This window comes from Lethenteron reissneri, chromosome 50, assembly GCF_015708825.2.
Source record: "Lethenteron reissneri isolate LAM-NWPU_2019-01 chromosome 50, ASM1570882v1, whole genome shotgun sequence".
Taxonomy (NCBI): Eukaryota; Metazoa; Chordata; class Hyperoartia; order Petromyzontiformes; family Petromyzontidae; genus Lethenteron; species Lethenteron reissneri.
In genome coordinates, this window is record NC_083828.1 from 2,131,446 (window position 1) to 2,155,835 (window position 24,390).

Below are 24,390 nucleotides of genomic sequence, written 5' to 3' on the forward strand. Positions count from 1 at the left end.
CTCTAAGCCCATAAGTTGTGCCAACCGTGTGTTGTGTGCGTTATTCGCGCCACACCGGCACGACACAGATACAGCACAGACGAGGCTGCGACTCTGGAATGGTCTCTGCACGCTGATCAGCGTGTCGTGCGTCACGCATTGTCCCATGTTCGTGTCATGCATTGTGTGTCACATGGCGTGTATCATGCGTCACGCACTTGCATAATACGCGAGACACATAAGTGACAAGTGTCGCATTGTGTCGCGTGTCACATATCGCGTACGTCACGTGTTGCGTGTCGCGTGTGTGTGTCCCAGGGCGCGCTCTCCCGGCCGTGGGATCGCCTCCTCGCCCTGAAAAAACTTCCGGACCTCGACGCAAAACACCGTCCAAACCACAACCACCACAACCACCACAATCCGCACCACCAGCACCACCACAACAACCACCACCACCACCATCCACAGCAACCGCAGCAACAACCACCGCAGCAGCAACAGCCGCCTCCGCAGCTGTCGGTGAAGATCGGAGGCGGCGGCGGCGGCGGCGGTCGCGAACGGCGCCCCCAGCCCCGTGCCCGCGACGGCCTCTTCCCCCTGCACCGGCAGGCCGGAGGGTCGCTGGGGCCCGAACCCGGCTCCCGGGCGGGCCCCCCCGGCCACACCGCGGGGGGCGCGCCGCCCCCCGCCGAGCGGGCAGGACGCGCGGGGGGTCAGGCCGCGTGCGAGGCGGTGGCGCGGGCCGCCACGCTGACGCCCACGTGACGACTCGGGCCCCCGAGCCGTCACGTGGGCGGCGGCGGCGGCTTGTAGATACGCGGCACGACGGGGACCGACCCCGCGGAGGAGCCCCGGGATGGCCACCGCTCCGGGGTCGGAGGTCGCGGGGGTTGGGGGTGGTGGGAGCTGTTGGGGGGACCGCTTTCGACCCCGATTCGGAGACGCGAGTTGTTGAGCACTTGGGGCGCCCCACCGGGGAGACGACGCCGGGAGGCCACCTTGGACTCGTGGAGCCTTCGGGCGCGTCTCCCGCAACGACCCTGGCCACACCGCGCTGAGACTCGGAGCGGCTGGGCCACGTGGCCTCCGCGCGTTGCTGTCGACGAGGGAAAACACGAAGTAAAACACGAGGTCCACCCTGTCGCGGTGAGGGACTTGAGACTCGGCTCCAGGAGGCCGAGATTCTGGGCTCGAGACTCGGATCCAAGGATCGGGTGTCTTGTTGGGACCTGGTTCTACGGGACCATTATTCCGGATCAGACTGACGATCCTGTGGACTTGGGGGTGGGAATGGGGGGAGGGGGGTGGAGAGTTGGAGGGGGGTGGCCGGAGCAGGGCCACGTGTCAATTCAGCGTTGGCGTCATCGCTTTGGCGATGCCATTGGTTTGGCCGACTTCACCGCGAGATGTGAACCGGAGTTGTGTGCGGAGGGGGGGTGGGGGGGGTGTAGGAATCCGCCCGCGTGACCCGCGAACTCGCGCCGGGCCACGCGCACGAGTTCATCGAGGACGCTCCTAGACGCGTCGTCGTTGTCATGGCATCATCATCAGCATTGTGATCATCAATATCGTCATGGTCGCCGCCATCATCACCACCACCACGGTCATCGTCCTGGACAGAACCACGTCGATTCCCGGCTCCACCTCCCCGCACAGACGTCCCCACCGCCGGCCGAGCCCAGTGCCAAAGAGCGGAGGCTCCGTTCTCCGTGGGGGGGGGGGGGGGGGGGGGCAGCGGCGCTCATCAACTCATCACTCACGTCGTCGTCGTCGTCGTTAACCTCGTCGCTGTCGTTGATGCTGTCGTTTTGTTGTTGCTCGGCGGGAAGGACGGACGCGGCGGGGCCCCATGGGCCCCAAAATAAATGTGGAACCACGTGCCCCGGGGTCGCGCTGTGTGGGGTCACCGTCAGGTAGTGGTCGCTCCGATCACAATGGAGGTGGCAGGTCAAGGGATCCCAAGTGGGTCACCTCGGTGTATACAAAGGACAGAGGCCTTAAGTGTCCCGGTTGGAGATGGTGGGGGGGGTGAACAATGCAGGCGAGTGGTGAGCAACTCCAGGATGAGGGCACACAGCTGCACATGATAATTAATCACATGTCCACAACCCACCACCACACATACACAACAAAAACACATTACATACAACAAGACTGATTCCTCGTGTAGCCTTCAACAGACTTCCGGATCAAGTGATGTAAGCGAGCACTGAACAGTATCTACATAACACACACGGCAACAGACAACACACGCACAATTCACAAAGACACCTCCTATAGCCTGAACAGACTGTCGGGGCAAGTTCTGTTCAAGCACACCGATGAAGGCCGGGGGGAGGGGGGGAGAGCACCACGCCCATCCACTTGTCTCCCTGGTGGCGATGTTTACTACGCCGCACCAGGTACTCACGATCACAGACGACATGCACAACCCACTGGCACAACACACAGTACGCTGCGACGCCCTGCACGTGCAGACACCTTTATTACAACAACCTCAAATCACAATGTGCAAACGCGCAGCGCCACCGCCCATCGCTAGGCCCCCACCCCGCCCAACCGAGCTTCATTGGGGGGCAGAGGGGGGGAGGGGTTCACAGAGGCGGGGGGCGGGGGGGGGAGGTCCCTTGGCAAGAAATCGCGACACCGCCACCACGCGCCCCACGATCGAGGAGTGACGTGCGGCGGAACACCGGAGGAGAGCGAGAGGCACGCCAATTTACAGACTCGCTCCCCCTCTTCTTCAGGACGCGCGCCGCGGTCAGCGCAGTGGTTCCTGACAGCGAACAGATCCAACACCAGCCGGCCTGGCACTCCACCACCACCAACCAGTTTGGCACACCACCACCAGCCAGCTGGGCATTCCACCACCTCCGATTAGCGTGGCTGGCTATGTAGGGTGAGAAAGAAGCTCAACGTGCATACACCGACGGCGTGGTGGTGCATGGGGAGTTAAGCTAACTGGGTCAGGGTTCACCTTCCCTGGGCAACCTCTGACCCCACGAGCTGAAGTGGACGCTCGGATCCCCAGTCACAGTTGCAGTCCTGATGCACGCAGAGAGTCCTGGCGAGTTCCACTCAATTCGAGCGAGTCCCCACCTAGTCCCTGTTAGTCCCTGTTAGTCCATATGGTCCCAGTGACACGGGCTCAAGTCCCTTACACTCCTACCCGAGGAGGGACAGAAGATGGGGTTGAGGAGGGGGGGGCGGGATTGTGGACACGGGAAAGGAGTTGGGGGGGGGGTCATTGAGAATCGTCACCGCTGCCTCCGCCGGTCTCCGTGGGGACGTTGACGGAGCCGTTCTCCAGCATGGGGGGCGTGCAGCCTGCAAGGGGGGAAACCACAGAAAGCACAGACCCAATCAGAGGAGACACGTGTGTGTGTGTACACAAGACTCAATGAGTCCATGGTGCAGGGAGGCAAAGGCGGTCTGGCGTGGTGCTGGCCACCCACCCTCTTCGGGTACCGTGCCAGCCTTCATAGGTGCTCGCTAACAGCACTTGCTCCTACAGTCTGTTCAAGATACATGGGTGATGTTTGTGTACGCACTGTAACAGGCTGTGTAGAAGCTACCTGGTCTATCGCTCTGGGTGTGTCCTCCCTTCTCTATGCTTGAGAAACGTGAAGCCCTCTCAAGGAAGATCTGCGCCGGTTTGAAACATCCAGGCTGGCCCTGCCTACACGCTGCTGGGTTTGAGCAGACCAGATTGTGCGAGGAGCTCACAGATCCTTGAGAGATCTGGACACAGTCTCATCAAGTGAGCTCTTCTGGCAGGCGAGGCTGCGTTGGCCGAATCACGTAGCCCGCATGCCCAGCCGTCGCATGCCAAAGCAGCTTCTGTTTGGCCAGATAGAGTAGGCTAAATGGGCATAGCATGGGCTAGAAAAGAGTGGGAATGATGTAGTATGGGAGAATGTGGAGCCGAGTCGTCCTACCAATCACTGGTACCAGCGGTGACAAGTTCGGCCTCTGTGGAGGAGGCTCGTGAAGGACGCTACTGGGCAGTTGGAGGCAGTCGCCGGGCAGCAAAAACACAGTGAGTTGGCACAGTAGGGTGGCCACAGCTGATTCATCTGCCAGTCATCTCAGTCAGCCCCGTGGCACCTCGGTCTGTCCCGTGGCCTTATGCCAGCAGCGAGTCTTTAACACACCACGTGGCCTAAGTGCACCTAACCTGGCGCAAGAACCGCGGTGACATCACCGCCACTTAGTGGGGAAGGGAGCTCGTTGTTGTTGTGCATACACGTGTGTGTGTACATACACGTGTGTGTGTACATTTGTGTGAGTACATGTGGCATCTGCTCACACCCATGTGACCGCAAAGGGAAGCGAAACCCAATAGCATCTGGGCTTCCTCACAAACATAAAAAAAACTAATTTTTTCCATTTGGCGTCTTCCGTAGAGCAGACAGTGGGGTGGGGGGGGGAACTCAACCTACGCTCCACCCCACCCACCACTGCACAGCCCAGGGGGGGACAGAGTGGTTAGCGAGTGTGTACACACACCCGTGCGTCCCCCGTGTGTCCCTGCGCATCCTTGTCCTCTCCGCGTGTCACCACACACACAGAGACGTCCCTGTAAGAGTTCTACGCATCCCCCCGCCACCCGGCGCGGCGTCCCCCACCTTTGCGCACGCGGATGGGAATGGCGACGATGAGGGCGAGGCTGATGAGCGCCAGCACGGCGACGCCGCCCGGCACCGCCACCATGATGGTGCGGTAGAACGGCTTGCACTGGTCGCAGCACGGCACGTCTCTACAAGCGCACACACACACACGTGTACACACACGTGTACACACACACACGTGTACACACACACACGTACACGCACGCACAAAGATCCCCCCCTGGATGGCCTTAACAGACTGTCGGGGCAAGTGCCGTTAGCAAGCACCTATGAAGGCCGGCACGGCACACGAGGGGGTGGCAGCACCATGGGTAATGAGGTGACAAGGATGGTGGAGTGTGTGGCGAGTGTGGTGAGCATGTGTGGTGGGTGTGCCGAGAGCGGTGAGCGTACGACATGAGTGGGGAGCATGGCGAGTGGTGAGCTTAGGGCCGTACTTGCAAGGATGCAGGTTCTGTATGAGCAGCACTCCGAGGCCGTTTGACACCTTGTCTGTGAAGCTCATGGCTCCGTACACAAATGCGCCGCTTTCCTGTGCCACACACACAGCGCACGCCGCATTAACCTCCACATGCACACAAACCCCTATACACACACTACACACTGCACACACTATACATCCACAGCGCACGCATTATCCTCCACACACTACACACACAGCACACACAGCACACACACTACACACCGCAAACACTATACACTCGGTTTAACACGTAGGCTTAACACTACACACACAGCATAAACATTACACTACACACGTACACACCCCCCTATGCACACACAGCACGCACAATCCACAATACACACATAGCACACCCTACACATTGCACACATTATACACTACACACACACTATACACTAAATACCACACATGCTTACGCACACGACATACACCGCCCTAATCACATCATGGAGAGCAACGTGACGAGGACGGCGGGGGCGAGGAGGTGAGCGATAAGTCACCGCCCCAATTCAGGCCGGCGAGCTTGGTGGGCAGAGACGAGGCGATGAGGCTGGTGGAGTGTGGAGCGACGTGGTGGAGCGGCGTGGTGGAGCGACGAGGAGGGGTGAGCGAGCGAGGAGGGGTGAGCGAGGAAGAGTCACCGTGTTGGGCCCGATGAGGTCGGCCGTCATCGACAAGGAGGTGACGAGGATGGTGGAGCCCCCTACTCCGAGCAGCACGGCCGCCCCATAGACGGCATCGCCCCCCACGCCCAGCCACACCCAGTCGGCAAACACCAGCACCAGCACCAGGCCCAGGAAATAGGTCATCTGTGGGGGGGTCACCGGGTCAAGGGGTCACAAGACACGGTGGTAACCAGGTCACAGGGGTCACGCAGTTCTAAAGAAAATGACGTGTTGGTGACGTGATGCTGACGATGTTGCCGTACGTTTCTGCTCGCTATGTAGTTCGCATGATAGTGGTGACGTGATGGTGATGTGATGGTGGTGACGTGATGGTGATGTGATGGTGGTGACGTGATGGTGATGTGATGGTGGTGACGTGATGGTGATGTGATGGTGGTGACGTGATGGTGATGTGATGGTGGTGACGTGATGGTGATGTGATGGTGGTGACGTGATGGTGATGTGATGGTGGTGACGTGATGGTGATGTGATGGTGGTGACGTGATGGTGATGTGATGGTGGTGACGTGATGGTGATGTGATGGTGGTGACGTGATGGTGATGTGATGGTGGTGACGTGATGTGATGGTGGTGACGTGATGGTGATGTGATGGTGGTGTGTGATGGTGGTGACGTGATGGTGATGTGATGGTGGTGACGTGATGGTGATGTGATGGTGGTAATGTTGGCGTACATTTCTGCCGGCGATTCGATTGATGGGCTTCATGAGGAAGGAGGAGAGGAAGCCGCTCACGTACATCACCAGCGGGATCGTGGCGATGTAATTCTATTCACACAACGGGGGGGGGGGGGGGGGGGGAGGGGGGGGGGCACGGGGAGTCGGAACAATAATATATCTAGGCCACTTCATTACCGGCACCGATCTTCAACATTAACAATCACAATCGTCACCACCGCGCCACCGCCACACTCTCGCTGCTCAGCATCATTACCACCACCACCACTCTGTGTCTGTGCGGTTGGGGGGAGATGAGGGGAGGTGGGGGAAGTAGCGGATGTGCGGAAAGGGGGGGGGAGACTTATTTCAGTGAAGGGGAGGCAAGATGAGAAAGGTAGGATGTGGTGGGGGGAGGCCGGGGGAGATGGGGGAGATGGTGAGAGATTGGAGGTGGTGCTGGGAGGTTGGGGGTAGGTGGTGGGAGGTGTTAGGAGGATGATGGGGGTAGTTGGGGAAGGTGGTGGGAGTTAGGAGAGGTGGGGGGGGGGGGAGTTGGAGGGAGGTGGTGGAAGGTGTGGGAATTAGGGGGAGGTGTTACAGGGGGGAGGGGTGGGAATTAGGGGGAGGTGTGAGGGAGAGGTGTTAGGGGGAAGTTGAGGGCTTGGCAGGGGGTGGGGTAGGAGGAGGATGCGAGTCGATTGGGGGGGGGGGGGGGTTCTCACCTTGTCGAGCTCCAGGCTCTCGGTGAGGTACATGGGGATGTAGGCCTGCGACAGGTTCACGATGAGCCTCGTGCACATGTACAACAGCGCCAGCTGGAGTGGGGACACAGTGGGGACAGAGACACAGGGGAACACAGTGGACATGGGGCACAGACACAGGGAGACAAGGAACACATGGAGACAAGACAACACACAGGGACAGGAGTGAGAACTGGAGGTGTGCGATGACTCGGCTCTTTAGACGCCCGATCGCGACGCCTTCTCAAACTCCCCCCCTCCTCCCCCTCCTCCCCCTCCTTCAGTGCGACGGGGAACACAGGCAGCGTCAGGAGCCGGGGCTAGACACGATGTCCGACGTTTCGCTCCACATGCCAGGAGCTTCTTTAGGAACCGAATGGAAAGAGGCTCTAGGCACGTCCAGCGAAAACGTCGGTACCGTCGCGCCGGACTGCGTGCGGCACAGCCCGAGAGCACACGGGGGAGAGCGATGCAGCCCGTGCACCAGACTGTCCGCAGCGTTGCTGGACTCACGCCCTCACCCTTAGTGGGCAAATCGACAAAACCACTCGTACTGTGCGGACGCCGTGCTGGCCCGGCTCGGGTGAGAAACAGGGACATCACCGGACCGGTCCTCGAAGCCCTGGGACCCCGGGATAGCCGGGAACCTGGGACCACACCTGGTGGAAGGATGGCTCCTTCAGCCAATCGCTCCACTTCATGCGCATGGTGGAGCGCACGACGCCGCCCTGGATCAGCGGGGTCGCCTCGTCGGGCCGCTCACCCTCCCCATCGCCGCGGGGCGGCTGCTCCTTGGTCCCCAGGTGGAAGACGAGCGAGAAGACGGCGCCGATCGCCACGACGATGAGAACGAGGTTCTGGGGACGTGAGGAAATACACTAAACAAAGACCCAGAGGGCTCACGCAGAGAACCCGCAGCCTCACGAGGACACAACAGGAGCTGGGACCAAGCGCAAGCAGCGGAAGGCTGCCCCCCCCCCCCCCAAGCGACGCCCTGTGGCGAGCAGGGATCGGTAACGCCACGTTACCGAACCGGCAAAGCAGAGCGACACTTGTGCTGTGGACCGAGGTGAAGCGTTGGAGATCTGTAACGGTGGAGGTTGTGAACCGTGGTGCCGGACAGCGCCGAGTTGTTGCGGTGTCCGGCATAAGAGTGGTGGGCTGTTGCGAGGTGGCGTGAGTGGGGCGCCTTCTGGCGGATTGTGGAGGTGGTGCCATGGGGTTGCCTTGAGACAACAAAGCTGAGAGATTACGACCAAGGGCGGGGTGAAATCACGAGTGTGCAAACCCTGCAGTGTCATCCGATTTATTTTGGCTCATGGTGGGGACGAGCTGACATCCGGGAGGACGTCCAACACGGCATCGGTGCATAGCGGTGGCCAATGGAACATCGTTTCAAGGTGCGAGCGAATCAGGGAATGCGCTCAGGGGTAGGCGGCGTGGCGGTGGTTGCGCACGCCTGTAGGCCAGCACTGTCGAGGCGAGGGTCGGTGGATGGCACACATCTTGTGAAACTCCCTTCCCCGTCGGCGTGGAGGTGGCCATGTACCCTGGCTCTCCGGAAAGGAGTACACCAAGTGCACTTTAAGCCAAATTAAGAGCGAAACGTAATGGTACTCTAATTGTAACTGTTGAGCTGTAGTAGGAACCAATTGGCACGCTTCGTTTAGGCAACAAACCTCACTAGTTGGCTGTGTCGGGTGGTGGCGGGTTTAACGACACATTGATATTTACACGATCTAACCCCAAAAAACCTCTATTATGGATAAGATTGGTCACGAAAGCCCTACATGTGAAACTAATCGCCAACATCGTCATTAGGGAGACAAAGGCGGTCGGGCGTCATGCTGGCCACCCACCACCTCGTGTGCCGTGCCGACCTTCATAGGTGCTCGCGAAAAGCACTTGCCCCAACAGTATGTTCAGGCTATACGGGGGATCTTTGTCTTTGTCTTGTGTTTTTTCCGGGCGCTCCAATTTCCTCCCAATTGTGTAGACACTCATCAGTGACTGGCTGAAAACATCTAGGATTAAAAACCCAATGCTGGACCCTCCTAAAAAACACTCAGTGAGGCTTTCCTGGATAAAGAATCAATGCATTAATGATTAATTATTGTGAGCTCGGGAATGCGCTAGGGCATAAGCGTGCGTACGTGTGTGTGTGTGCCCGGTGGTAATTTCTCATGGGTTTTTGGATAAATTCCCGCTTTTCCCCGCTCGCTGCATAGAACTAACCTACCCAGTAGAAACCCGTAGGGTGGCTTGCCTACAATCTGAGCTAAATCCGGTCCACGGTGTCTGCGCCGTTACCCGCTCGGGCATTAAAGGCCTCCAATAAGTTCACCATCCCGAGGGCGCTACTTGAGCCAGCATCTAAGACAGGGGGCCATAGAAGGCATCCAACTCATCAGCCTCGCCTTTATCTCTCCACTCAGGGGGGTCATCTTCTCTGGGAGCAAAAGTCACCACCGTTCCTCACTGGATGCTGATGGGGAGGCGAGCCCCACAGCAGAGGCTGGGACTCGCAGCTTCCCTCAACCTCGCCGCCATGCTCCCCTCCTCGGCCCCGCCATTGCTTTGTTCAGAAGAAGAGCCACTCCCCGTTGCTTGTCAGTTTACTCCCCCGAGTGGCACACTCATCACCCCTTGTTTGTAACTGGAGCTCGAACCAGCCGGCCAGACCTCCGATATTCCAGAGGTCCAGGCGGTACCAGTATAGCTCCCGTACGGGGAATGACAGCAAGCACACACACACAGACACACACACAGACACACACACAGACACACACACACACAGACACACACAAACACACACACACACACAAACACACACACACACAGACACACACAGACACACACATACACACACAGACACACAAAGACAGACACACACACAGACACACACACATACACACTGGCCGCACCCTGAAGATGGCGCCGTCCTCGGGGCCAAGGTCGGCTCCCAGGTCCTCCTTGTTGGCCTGGAAGTGGAAGAGCAGCCACGCGATGCCAAACACCAGGATGTTGGCGCACACCGTGAACGCGTACCTGGAACACGGCACACCAGCACCACACTGTGAACGCGTACTTGGGACACGGCACACGGGCAGCACATGGTCACATCGGCGGCACGACACCCGGCACACCACGCAAGATACAGATCTCACTCCCCCCTTCCCCCCCCCCCCGGTTAGACTGAACAGGCTGTTGGGGCAAGTGCTGTTAGCGAGCACCTATGAAGGCCGGCACGGCACACGAGGTGGGTGGGTGGCCAGCACCACCCCCGGCCGCCTTTGTCTCTCCAGTGGTGATGTTTACACACCGCTCCAGGTACTCATTTTTGAGGCAGAATCGACCTAGGGGAGGCCCAGGACCGGTTATGATAATCGTCACCGGTGTTGGTGGCCGTCAGCGAGAATCGAACTTGGATCACACACACGTGGTCGAGCAACGGAGTCGCCATCGAACGGCACCACGGCTCAACCGCAGCGAACACAACGAGACATCCACAGCACTCGACACAACCGACACCCCATCGCTCGGAGCCCGGTCTCACCACGCTTGCGGCAGAGCCGTCGTGACGTCACACGTCACGGCGGCGCCCAGAATCCGACAGGTGGAAGGTCACGGGGGACGTGAGAGGTGTGGTGGGGGGCACGTGAGGAGCGTGAGAAGTGTGGGGGGGGGGGGCACGTGGGGCACGTGGGGCACGTGTGAGTACCGTGACAAGGCAGAACCTTGCGGAAGCGCTCAGGTCACGCGGCTGTAAACTTCACGCGGTGGCGCTTTACTGTGCTTTACGGAAATCATCGCAAAGTTCTCACACCTCGCACGCAGTCCCCCTCACCACACCTCCACTCAAGCCTCCACGTACACACTTCAATCGCTCGCCGTCACCGCTCGCACGTGCTCACCCTCCCACCTCATCTACCGCTCACCCCAACCCCCCGCTCGAGTCTACACTGACCCTCATCTCCAACCTCACTCCACCCCTCACATCTACCCTCACAACCCGGCCCTCACTCGTGCACCTACCCTCACGTGTAAATAACAGCACCCAAAGGTACGCTACTGCTCACAAACGGCAGGAAGGCGCAACCTCCATCCTCACGCGCTTGCGAGCGCGTCACGTGGTCACCCGCATTGCACGAACAACGCTCCCAGCCTTCTCACGCCTCCACTCGGCCCCCTACGACGTCGCCCCCTCACCTGTACGCGGTGAGCTCCACCTTCTCGCCATCGTTGGTGGCGAGCTCGGGGATGATGGAGAGGTGCGAGATCTGCGTGGCCGCCCAGCCGAACTGGAAGATGATGACGAGCGGCAGGAAGTAGAGCAGCTGGACGTACTCGGGCGTGAATTCCGAGCAGCCGAAGCAGCGCAGGAAGATGAAGGGGAAGGACACGAGCACGCTGACCGTGCCTGCACCCCACGCGCCACGCCGCCGTCACCGCCGCCACAACCACGACCGCCAACACCCGTCCAGCCACCCCGATCGCTGTCGCCGCCATTGCCCCAGACTGCTACCACCCCAACTACCTCCCCAACTGCTACAAGCCGTCCTGGTGGTCCCAGGATCACCCTCTTGTTGAGTGAGGTAGCTGCTGTTGCTGCTGCGGCTGTCGTCCCGGAAAATCAGTAACTCTTCTGGGGACATCAAAAGTCCCATGTTTTGTCGGTTTCATCAGAATAATGATGGTGGTGGTGGTATGCCACTTAAGACATTGATGCATGCACAAGTCGCTCTCCGCTCCTCCACTATTGGGAGATAGTGTTCTTCCTTTTCCCACGAAGAGGTGGCAAAAACCCCACCTGCCACCAGCACACCAACCACAACCATCGCTACCACCATTGCCATCTTCACCTTCGAGCCACGGGGGCAGAGCGAAACGCCTGGCAACGAGCGTGCGACGGGGAATAGTCGCAGCTGGAGGGGCGGTGACGTGTCCCAGCGGGAGCGCCGTTCATCGCTTGTTGAAGAAGTTCGTGGTTCGAATCCGGCAGGCAGCCCTGGTTAATACTGCCGGTGTATTAACCGTAAACATTACTACACACCGAAAAAATAAGAATAGGATTTACCCTTTCTGGCAACAAAACAGTTGTTAAGATGTTAAAACACCAAATAGGAACCTTTTGCAAGGGATTAAGTCTGCATTAACCACACGTACTTGTGGTGAACATGCAAACACAACATGCTCTGACAATATATGGCATTGTCTTTGACTTATTGGCCTACAGCAGAGACAGCCTCGTCTCACCGACGTCAGACCACAGAACGCCAAAAAAGTATTTTGCCGTTCTCTCCTCTGGCTCTGTTGTAGGCCAATCAGTTTCAAAGACAATGCATCGTGTTTAAAAAGGTGTCTATTTGGTGTTTGAACACCTTAACACCCTTCTTGGTTCTTTCGGTCAAATCACGTAGAAGGGAAATAATAAAAAATAAAACATAATAAAATTATTATTGCTAACCCTACCTCCTCCCTTTGTTGCTGCTAATCCTACATAATGCACGGGCATAATATGACTTTGAGACCCCCCCCACCTCCTACGCATTCCACAAGTAGTGACTAATCCCATATCTGCATTTTCCATAAATATGCTAAATTCCTCTGTTGATATCCAAATTCCTTTGTTAAGGCGCCCTTCCTCCCCTAACCCAGCTTAAATATACGCTGCCAAGCTTGGTGGTGTTCATTCAGACGCTGTCTTTCCGACAGACCTGTTCTTCACCTGAGGACGGCTGCTTGCGTTGTGGCCCAAACGTCGTGAGAATTGTATTTTGTTTTATTTTTTTTATTTTATTATTTCCCTTCTACGTGACTTTACCGAAAGAACCAAGAAGATGAATCCCTGCAGTCACGAAAGCTTTAAATCGAAATCTTAACACCCGTTTTATTGCCATAAAAGGTTAAACCCTATTCTTTTTAGTCATATTTTGATACTGGCAAAAAAAGGTCCCATGAAATTACTATGTGCCCCGTCTGCTTCGCAACGGACAATAAAGATCCCGCCATGAAATTCTAAGAGCAGTAGGTAATTGTATACCGGCGTCACGATCCAAATGTGAAGAATTACTTAAAAATTACTTGGCCCTTATGAGATACATTGCCACTACCGTAATAACTTGGCAGGGAAATAACATAGAAGCATTGTCCCGACTGTAAAAAAAACACTTGGCAGGACTCTCCAAGCATAAGAATATTACACCAGAGCCCAGGGCACCCATAAGGAGTAGCTATGGTTAGGGTAACACAATTCGCTTTGAGTGATTTGTGAACTTCCACAGAGCCTAACCTCCAGAGCTCCATGGGCAGTCCTATGAACCGTATTTTGTGGATAAACTCACCTCAAAGTGCGATGCTGCGAGATGACCCAGGGTTATAATTCGATTAAATAATGTATTTAGTCTAATTTGTACAATCTGAGTCATTTGTGTGGTCAAACTCGTTTGTATTGTGCAACGTCTTTGGTCAGTGCTGTTGCCTTGTTGCCTAAAGCGAATATTTGTGTAAATGTGTTTATTTTCAAGTCATAATTACTCAAACACGGAACATTCATTTCACACGGGCAGGCCAGAGTGGGGAGCGTGAGAGGTTGATTGAGATCTATGAATTGATCGACACATATCTAAAGAACCAGCTCACGCAACAATCCTCATGATTGACCAACAAAAACTCCTACAGAGACCCACTGACTTACATGGAGACCCATAACCCTACAGCTACCCAGATACTTATACAGAGATCTACATACTTTCATAGAGACCCATAACCCTACAGAGACCCACAGACTTACACAGAGACCTAGAATTACAGAGACACACAGAATTATACAAAGACCCCACACATTTACATGTAAACTCAAAAGCTCACATACAGCCCCACAGAATTACATAACGATCCAACGACAGACACAGACCGATATTTAAATAGACCAGTAGACCTACAAAGATTCCCCAGAGTTCTAAAAAAACAGACCCACCGACTAAAGAGAAACGCCACTGGCTCCCACCAGCCACCAAGACTCATAAACCGACTCAGATGACTGCCCAGATAAGCGCCCAACGAAGGTTAAACTCTCTTTGTCTTCAGGGGTATCTTGTCTCTTACCAGACGGGAAATACCGGCTTCCTGGAGTTAACATTTAACTCGATGACAGATCAGGGTCCCAATTACCCAATAACCCAAGGGCCCCATCACAGAGGGACTCATGTCCCTCCCCTCATTGGGGTCTCACGGGGGGTGGATTCTGTTCCATTGGGGTTCATGTCTCTCTCATGGCTGGGGTCTCACAGCTGGGGTCTCACAGGGGAGATTTATGTTTCCCTGGGGTCCCCAACATCCCTCTCTGGCTAGGGTCACACAAGTGAACCTTGTTCTACTGGGGGTCATTATTCCAATGGCACCTCCGATGAGCACGGTTGGCTACGTATGGTACGAAAGAAGTTCAACCGACGTTCCACTGTCATCCCTGTGCCTAAGCTAGCTTGGGTCCCACTCGTGCCCCCATCCCACCGATGCCCTCCATCCCATCCCCTGAGCGGGGTCTCAGTGAGTGCCTCTATCCCATCCCATCCATCTGAGCGGGTCTCAGTGAGTGCCTCTATCCCATCCCATCCATGTGAGCGGGTCTCAGTGAGTGCCTCTATCCCATCCCATCCCCTGTGTGGGTCTCAGCGAGTGCCTCTATCCCATCCCATCCCCTGAGCGGGTCTCAGTGAGTGCGTCTATCCCATCCCATCCCCTGAGCGGGTCTCAGTGAGTGCCTCTATCCCATCCCATCCCCTGAGCGGGTCTCAGTGAGTGCGTCTATCCCATCCCATCCATCTGAGCGGGTCTCAGTGAGTGCCTCTATCCCATCCCATCCCCTGAGCGGGTCTCAGTGAGTGCCTCTATCCCATCCCATCCCCTGAGCGGGTCTCAGTGAGTGCCTCTATCCCATCCCATCCCCTGAGCGGGTCTCAGTGAGTGCGTCTATCCCATCCCATCCATCTGAGCGGGTCTCAGTGAGTGCCTCTATCCCATCCCATCCCCTGAGCGGGTCTCAGTGAGTGCCTCTATCCCATCCCATCCCCTGAGCGGGTCTCAGTGAGTGCCTCTATCCCATCCCATCCATCTGAACTGTTCGGCTCCCCTCAACCACCAGGTCGTGCCACCCACCAAAGATTCCCCGTATAGCCTTAACAGACTGTAGGGGCAAGTGCTGTATAGCGAGCACATATGGAGCCCCGAACGGCACACGAGAGGGTGGGTGACCAGCACCACGCCCGGCCGCCTTTGTCTCCCCAATGTCGATGGTTTTTGCACTTCCCACCAGGGACTCAATTGAACCGGAGTGGACCTCGGGGACGAGGACAAGGACCGGCTTAGAGAATGTTCACTGGCGTTGGTGACCGGGAGCGCGAAATCGAACTCGGGTCGCCCGACACACCAACACAGCCCCCCACAGCGACACACTAACACAGCCCCCCCCCCCCCCACAGAAACACACCAACACAGCCCCCCACAGAGACACACCAACACAGCCCCCCACACCCCCCCACAAACACACACCAACACAGCCCCCCACAGAGACACACCAACACAGCCCCCACCCCCCACAGAGCCACACCAACACAGCCCCCCCCCCCCACAGAGACACACCAACACAGCCCCCCCCCCCCCCACAGAGACACACCAACGCAGCCCCCCCCCACCCCCCGGGCATCGCTTACCCACGAGGTGCCACGACTTTCGGCGTCCGTAGGCGCAGGCTGCGAGCGAGCGGTCCGACTCGTAGCCGATGAGCGGCGTGCAGAGGCCGTCAGCCGCCTGTCCCACGGCGAGCACCACGCCCGCGGCCGCGTTGCTGAAGCGCAGCACGTTGTGGAAGTAGACGAGCAGGTAGGTGAACCACATGGAGGCGCACAGGTCGTTCAGCACGTGCCCCACGGCGTAGCACAGCTTCGTGGAGGCGCTCAAGGGGGTGCGATCGGCCATGGTCGTTGGTGGTGGTGGTAGTAGTGGTGGTGGTTAGTAGTAGTGGTGGTGGTTAGTAGTGGTGGTGGTAGTAGTGGTGGCGGTGTTAGTCGTAGTGGTTGTTAGTAGTAGTGGTGGTGGTTAGTAGTGGTGGTGGTAGTAGTGGTTGTGGTAGTAGTGGTTGTTAGTAGTAGTGGTGGTGGTTGTGGTAGTAGTGGTTGGTAGTGGTGGTTGTTCGAGTGAGTGAGTAGTCGGCGCTTCCCCTGGATTCACAGCGCACCTAGCCTGGCACAAGCGCGGCGTGTGGCTATTGGCGGCTGCTGCTGCTGTTGTTGTAGCTGTTGTTGTTGCTGTTGGTATCGGTGGCGGTGATGTCCCCGTGGTCCCGCCGTGAGTACTGAATTCCTCTCCAGAGGAGACTCGTCCTCCGACTACTTGAGACCCCCTCCCCACAGCTGCGCGTCTCCTCACCACGCCTTCCCGAGCCGAGGCGCTTTTATCGCCCCGTGGTCGGGTGACGAGCGTGGTGTTGATGATGATGCTGATGATGCTGCTGCTGATGATGCTGCTGCTGTTGTTGTCGAGACGACGTCTTCGTGCCGTGTGACCGCCTCCGCTACTTCGCCAGGGGAGGAGGAGGGAGCGAGCGAGCGAGGGAGGCGGTGCAGAGTCCGCGTCCCGGTCAATGAATGACGGAAACCCGCGGCGCTCCGGAGTCGGGGGGACCCCTCGGACCCGGCGCGTGACCGCGGGACACGCGCCGCTCGTGACCGGCCCCGGGGGGGGGGGGTCCGGAAGGAACCGGGGTCCCCAAAGGGGTCCGGGGGTATGAGGGAGCCCAAGTTGGAGAGGTTCCCGGTCTGCGGTGCTGGAATCTTGACGTCTGCGGGTCCTTGTAGGGAGCTGGCCGGTCCCTAGCGAGGTCTACTCCTATCCGCACGAACCCTGACTGGGAAACCCCACAAACTAATCGGGGGGCTCGGTGACTCCCGGTGCCCCTCAAAGTCCCCGGCGGGCTGGGGTCACCCTCAGCGGGTAGGAGATCCAGGCGAGCCGTGGGGGAGCGCGGGTCTCAGAGAGAGACCAGGCCGCACCCCACACCGGCGTCGCGTGCTCGTGGGCGGGGACCTTATGACGTCACGTGTTTATGGGCGGGAGCAACGTGAGTGACGTCACGCGCCCAAATTGCCGATGCCCCGCTCTCCTGTGACGTCATCGCGTCACAGGGTAATTTAAATATAGAGGCAAAGGCGCAGGCGTCTTTAAGAAGAAGAGGTTGGTGGGCACACACCACACCGACTCAACTGCGGTGCACCCATCTGACACCTGCAGCTCGCACCATTGCTTCGGCTGCCGCGCCGAGCGATCGAACCATCTATACACGTCCAGTCGCAACCGTGGATGTCTGCGCTGCCCTCTGCCGCCCACCACGTAATCCCACTGTCAATAAGCAGCAGCAGCCTATAACACCTGTTATGCATGGCGGTTGTCCGTGCCAGCACCTTGACAGCCGCATCCCCTCCCTGCCACCGAATCAGCCGGAACGCGCCCGCCGCGTTCCCCGCAGATGTCGGAGGCTGAGCAGGTCTCGAGCCTGGAGAGCGATGAGTGAGCGGTGAGCGTGAGGACGGCCACACACACTCTGCTTGAAGCCAGAGTTCAGCTGCCGCGCCGGGAGATCGACGCGAAACCGGCGACTTCTGCAGCACTCCAAGTCCATCGTGATCCTAGCCATGGCACCGCGCTGTGTAACTCCCATACGCAGCGATGTTGACACACCACACCAGGTACTCACTTGAGGCCGAGTCGACCTAGAGGAGGCCCAGGATCGGTTCAGATAATCGTCACCGGTGTTGGCCGTGAGCGGGAATCGAACTCGGGTCGCCGGGTTTGTAGCGCAGGGCGCTAACCGCTACACCACCGCTCCCCACGCTAACCGCTACACCACTACACCACTACACTACCGCTCCCCACGCTAACCGCTACACCCACCCATGCACTACTACCACTCACCTGCCTACACACCAAGCCGCTCACCTATCTACACAATCACTCACCCGTCCACACCATCACTCACCACTTCACGCACGCCGCTCACCTGTCCACCCACACACCACCCTCACCTGGCCACACCTCTCACCTGTGCACACCTCTCACCTGTACACACCTCTCACCTGTGCACACCTCTCACCTGTACACACCTCTCACCTGTACACACACTTCACCTGTACACACCTCTCACCTGTACACACCTCTCACCTGTACACACCTCTCACCTGTACACACCTCTCACCTGTACACACCTCTCACCTGTGCACGCTCCTCACACGTGTCCCTACACATCGACTTGCCTGTCCACACACACCGTGTGAGTCGATGGGTCTCTCCCGTATCTGACCACACACACACCCACCACTCACGTGACCACACACGCACCCATCACTCACCTGACCACAAACACTCACCCCACCACTCACCTGCCGTATGAATGTCCGTATGTTGAACTTCTTTCGCACCGTACGTAGCCAACCGTGCTAGTCGCACCGTGCCTTCACCTTTCCACACACAACAGCACCCACCCCACCACTCACCTGCCCGCGACCCCGCTCACCTGTGGACACGCACTCACCCCCGGCGGGCTCACCTGTACGCGGTGAGCTCCACCTTCTCGCTCTGCGTGTGCGCGAGCTCGGGGATGAGCGCCAGGTGAGACACCTGCACGGCCGCCCACGCCACCTGGCTGAGCACGATGAAGGGGGCGTAGTAGCCCAGCAGCGTCCCCTCCTGGGGGGCCAGCCCGCACGCGAGGCACGACGCGAACGTGAAGGGGAACGTGAGCGTCAGCAGCACCGTGCCTGGCACCACGGCGGCGGTGGGGGGGGGGAGGGGGTCGAAGGGACGGACACGATGGGGGGGGGGGGGGGGGTAGAGGGAGGGGGTTACGGAGGCATGGGTTTGGTGGAGACACTGGGTGGTGAGAGGGGGGTATGGAGGCAATATGAGGGTACGGGCAGGGGGGGCAGTGGGGGCACGGGGACAGGGAGGGATGGATGGGGGCACGGCGGGGGTGGGGGAGGGGTGTGGCGTAGAGGACACGGGGTGGGGGGAGGGGGTGATAGGAGAGGGTCGCGGGTATAAGGGGGGGGGGGCACGGCGGGACAAGTGGGGGGACCCTGGGGGGGGCAGGGTGAGACGTGGGGGTGCACGGGGGAGAGAGGGGGACATGAGAAGGCGGATCCCGGAGGGTGACACGGGGACATGGGGCGGGCATGGGGGCGTCACAGGGATGGGACGCGGGGCGAGTGGGGGGGGGTTACGCAGGGACAAGGGGGTACGGGGGGAGTCAAGGGGATACGGAGGGGGGGTCGAGGGGGTCGGCGTTTTGGGGGGGTGGACACAGCTCCCCCTTGGGAGTGGCGCCTAGACGTGAGCTGACTCGTACAGACCGAGGGAATTAAATTCCTTACAAAGAGAGTCGTAGCCCGACGCAGAGAGTAACGCGTAGGCTCACAGTGATGGACATACTCTGGTATACATTGAGACCCACAGACTCACCCCCAGATCTATAGACTCACAGAGAGACCCATTCAAGAGCCGAATGGCTCACAGGGCTATACCACATAAATGAAACTGAAACATAGACTTATACATCGACCCATCGATTCACACTCGCCTTTTGCCCGTCCAAGGACGGGTGCATTGCAATAAATCTGAAACTTGCAAGCGAAAAGCAGAGCGCTACGTGATATTAATTGCATCCGTTCGTGTGCAATTTGTAAGGCCGTGGTGACACAGTTCCGATTTCATATCTTGACTAAAAACTTTCGTGACTGCAGGAATTCATATTCCTTGATTCTTTCGGTAAAGTCACGTAGATAGAAAATTATAATAAAAATAAAGTGAATAAAAATATTAAAAACACTAATGTACACTGTAGCCTGGTTCTTAATCGAAGTGAGTGTACTGGCAGTCTATAATGTAGACTGTAGCCTGGTTATTAAGTTTGGTGAGTGTACTGGCAGTCTATCATGTAGACTGTAGCAATGGTTATTACGCTGGGTGAGTGTACTGGCAGTCTATCATGTAGACTGTAGCCTAGTTATTAAGCTGGGTGAGTGTACTGGCAGTCTATAATGTAGACTGTAGCCTGGTTATTAAGTTTGGTGAGTGTACTGGCAGTCTATCATGTAGACTGTAGCAATGGTTATTACGCTGGGTGAGTGTACTGGCAGTCTATCATGTAGACTGTAGCCTAGTTATTAAGCTGGGTGAGTGTACTGACAGTCTATCATGTAGACTGTAGCCTGGTTATTAAGCTGGGTGAGTGTACTGACAGTCTATCATGTAGACTGTAGCCTGGTTCTTAACCTGATTGAGCGCACTGGCAGTCTATAATGTAGGTTCTTTCAGTAAAATTAGTTTTTCTTGTTTTTCTTATTTTTCTTCACTTTATTTTTTATTATTATTTTTCTATCTACGTGACTTTACCGAAAGAACCAAAGATTATAGACTTATTTCATTTAAAGGTTATAATCCCTTGTTCATCACGACGTCCTTTTTACTTCGATGTCTCAACAGCGTGACGGAGATCACGTGACGACGTGAGGGTTCCGCCTTTGTAGTGAGGCTTGTAAGTTGAGGGAGTGACGTCACCTGCTAATTAATATTAATGACGGGGTTGGTTTCCATGCGGAGTGACGTCACCCGCTCATGATTATTAATGGCGGGGGTCCATGTGGAGGACGTAACCTGCTCATAATTATTAATGATGGGAGCTGGTCGACATTGACTGACGTCACGCGCGGGACACACAGACATTCTTGGCTCATAGTAGTAAATGTAGACACAGAGGCTCACATCGACTTACTTAAACACACTTTCATAAAGAGGTCGATATACTCACATAGATACCCAAAGACGTACATAGAGATCCATAGATTCACATTCAGACTTATACATTGATTTACGTGCAATGAAGGTATATTGCCCGAAACGTCGTCTTCAACAGGGGTGCCAACCTCCCCCCAACCCCCAACGGGTGACCCCTCCCCCCGTTCCCCTCTCACCTCCAACTTTCATCTCCTCCCTCCATTCTCCATCAGCTCTAACCCCCCCTCCCCACCAACCAGTAAACAAGTGCCCCCCATGCCCCCCCCCCAATAAGTGTGTGCCCCCCCCCCCTTCTCCAACACCACGTGCGCCACCATGGGTGGAGATTGCAGGGTGGCACGGGGGGGGGGCAACGCCCCGTCCAAAACTTGGCACCTTTCTTAATTTATTTTAGTAGTTTACAATTAAGATTAAAAAAATTTACATGCACCCGCGATTCAGAATGTGAGCGGCAAAGCCAAGTCCTGCACCCCCCCCCCCCCCCCCCAATTTCGAGGTCAAACTGCGTGCCACGCTTCCCCCAGCTCCCCACCCATCGACACTGCCCCGTCTCCAGGTCCCTCTCCACCCCACAGGGGGGCGCCTCCCATCTACCCCCCACCCTCCACCCTCTCTTGCCCCCCCCCCCCCACGTAACAGGTGTACACCGCCCTGTCTGCTATCCACACAGGTGCTCACCTCTCCTCCGACAGGTGCGCCAACCTCCCCAGTCTCTACTCTTTGGTTCTATCGGTAAAGTGACGTAGTTAGAAATATATAATTTATTTCTACCTACGCGACTTTAGCCAAAGAACCAAAGAGTATAAATTCCTGCAGTCACGAAATCTTCAAGTCAAGACTCCCCAGTCTCATCCCACCCTCCCTCCATATTCCCACCTCCACCTGCTCCCCGATTCGCCCCCTCCCCCATTAACTCCACACCCCCCTCCACCTCCTCCCCCCTCCTCACCCAGGAGGTGCCAACTCTTGCGTCGAGCCATGCCGGGGATCGCAGGCGCGCGGTCCGCGGCGATGCCGACGAGCGGCGTGGCGAGGCCGTCGGCCACCTGTCCCAGCAGCACGAGGAGGCCCGCGCCGGGCGAGCCGATGCCGGCCACGCCGTGCAGGAACGCAAGGCCGTAGGTGAACCACGTGGCGGCGCACACGTCGTTGAAGAAGTGGCCGCCGGCGAAGGCCAGCCTGGAGGCCAGGGTCATGCGGCCCAGGGGTTCGGTTGCAGGGGCCGCCGTCGTGGGCGCTCGGAAGATGGGGGTCCCATCAGGACCCCCCATTGTACGGGCGTTGATAGAGCAGCCGAAGCGATGGAGATGGAGAGGGGTGGGTCGGAAGGGACCTGGAGCCCTGAGGCTGAACCACACCTGCGCGATTAGATGCGCGACCCGAGTCGCTCCGACGGCCGGGCAACTTCAGTCGCCTGCGACTGCGCACTCATCGATAGCGCGGCAAAGGCATCGCTCCCCACGATTGCCTCGCAGATGCCCGAGTGCCCCCTGCTCGCGAAATCACAGCGGCCGGCTTGCGCGCGAGACGTCCACACGCACGAGGCGATCGGCTCGCAAACAACCAACCCCCCCGCCGACTCCGCCGCTCTCACGCCGCCCGGTATCCCACTCACCCTGCGCAGAGGGGGGGCCCTGGATAGAGGGGCAACGGCGCAACAGGGGACCCAAGAGGGAGGCAGGGGGAGGGGGGGCTGCATAGAAGGGGCGGCGATTGGGGGGGGGGCACTGGGCAGATGGACGCGTCGATCAAATGCGAGTGGGCCATGGCGCGACTTCATTTATAGGAGCGCCCCCCCGCCTATCCCGCCCCTTAGACCCCCCCCCCTCTCAATCTCCTCCCACCCCCGGAGCGCTTAGGGGGTAAAAGTGACACGGGTCCCCAGAATGCGCCGAGTTTGTTTGTTTGTCGAACTCGGCGCGAGCCTCTAATGAATCGCGCATCCTCGGCTCCGTGTTAATTGAGAGACGGGGGGGGGGGGGTGGGAGGAGGGGTTGTGGCTGGGGGGGGACGTCCTCGGCCGAGAGGGTCAGAGGTCATTGACCCCCCTCCCTGCTGAGATCCCAGGGACCCAGGGCCACGCTCATTCGCCTCGCCATGGCCCGCACTGGGCCCTCTACGCACGAGGCCCGTACGGCCGCAGACCCTCGGGAGGGCCCGGGGAGAGATGGTCACCCGCACGGGGCCCCCACGTCCGGGCCCTGGCAACTCAAGACGAGATCTCAGAGGAACTGCAACATTCACCCCCCACCCCACCCCCACCCCCCACCCCTCTAGCTATTCACTCTTTGTTTTACTATTTATATTGTTTACCAGGCAAGGTCCACTGACCTTCGTAGCTCTTTTTAAGAAGCGACCCTGGCCACAAATGACAACTCTACGAAGTTTCTTATCACGTGGAAATGTATAGCAGCCAAATACTCTAAACGAGTGATGTTGGTTCTAGATGTGGAGGACAACACCGGATAACCCGGAGAAAAATCCACGCTACCACGGGGAGAGAGAGGCACACAAACTCGAAATATACAGCAGGTGTCAGGGTCGGGATCGAACCCACGACCTCCTGTAGACCAGGCGAGGGAGTTAACATCTCGGCGCTATGGGCCCCGGCAGAAACCACCATCATCACCACCAACACCCGAGGTGGATAAACCTTCGTGATACAGTACTATGCTTGCCAAGCACTCATAACTCTGCTGCACATTCAAAGGCCAAACATCACAATGTGGCAGGACCCTTCTAATAACGAGTTCTATCGGACGGAACACGGTGTGGCCCGGAAAACGTGGTGTGCTCAGCACGTGGTGTGGTCAGAATGTGGTGTGGCAATAACGTGGTGTGCTCAGCACGTGGTGTGGTCAGAATGTGGTGTGGCAATAACGTGGTGTGCTCAGCACGTGGTGTGGTCAGAATGTGGTGTGGCAATAACGTGGTGTGGTCAGAACGTGGTGTGGTCAGAACAGTATGGTCTCTATGGGTCTCTATGCGAGTCTGTGGGTGTCTACGAGAGTCGATGAGTCTGTAATGAGCCTGTGGGTCTATGTGAGTCAATGGGTCTCTGTGTGATTCTGTGGGTCTCTATGCGAGTATGTTGGTCTCAGGGCCAGTCTATGGGCCTGTATATGAGTCTATGGGTCTATGTGAACTCTGCCTACACACTGCACCAGGTACTCGTTTGAGGCTTAGTCGACCTAGGGGAGACCCAGGACCGGTTCAGATAATCGTCGCTGGTGTTGGCCGTAAGTGGAAATCGAACTCGGGTAACACCGGGTTCGTAGCTCAGCATAGCGCTAACCACTACACTACCGCTCCCCATCTCATATACAACCTCCCCAAAAGACTCAACAGTTACGTTTAAATTTCGACTTAAAGCTTTCGTGGCTGCAGGG

At 57.5% G+C, this 24,390-nt stretch overlaps 2 protein-coding genes across 2 annotated transcripts; both read right to left on the minus strand.

The window, feature by feature from the left end:
• Positions 1-2,445: 2,445 nt before the first annotated feature.
• MFSD12 (major facilitator superfamily domain containing 12) lies at positions 2,446-17,239 on the minus strand. The gene is made up of 10 exons (XM_061572359.1): positions 15,868-17,239; positions 11,366-11,576; positions 10,081-10,204; positions 7,816-8,013; positions 7,139-7,231; positions 6,432-6,524; positions 5,715-5,882; positions 5,048-5,142; positions 4,608-4,738; positions 2,446-3,306 (listed from the first exon to the last, which is right to left on the minus strand). The coding sequence occupies exons 1-10, from the start codon at positions 16,130-16,132 to the stop codon at positions 3,224-3,226; spliced, it is 1,461 nt and encodes a 486-aa protein (XP_061428343.1). The 5' UTR covers positions 16,133-17,239; the 3' UTR covers positions 2,446-3,223.
• A 345-nt stretch (positions 17,240-17,584) lies between these two features.
• Positions 17,585-22,645, minus strand: LOC133355014 (major facilitator superfamily domain-containing protein 12-like). The gene is made up of 3 exons (XM_061572270.1): positions 21,951-22,645; positions 18,756-18,966; positions 17,585-17,705 (listed from the first exon to the last, which is right to left on the minus strand). The coding sequence occupies exons 1-3, from the start codon at positions 22,270-22,272 to the stop codon at positions 17,585-17,587; spliced, it is 654 nt and encodes a 217-aa protein (XP_061428254.1). The 5' UTR covers positions 22,273-22,645.
• Between the last annotated feature and the right edge of the window lie 1,745 nt (positions 22,646-24,390).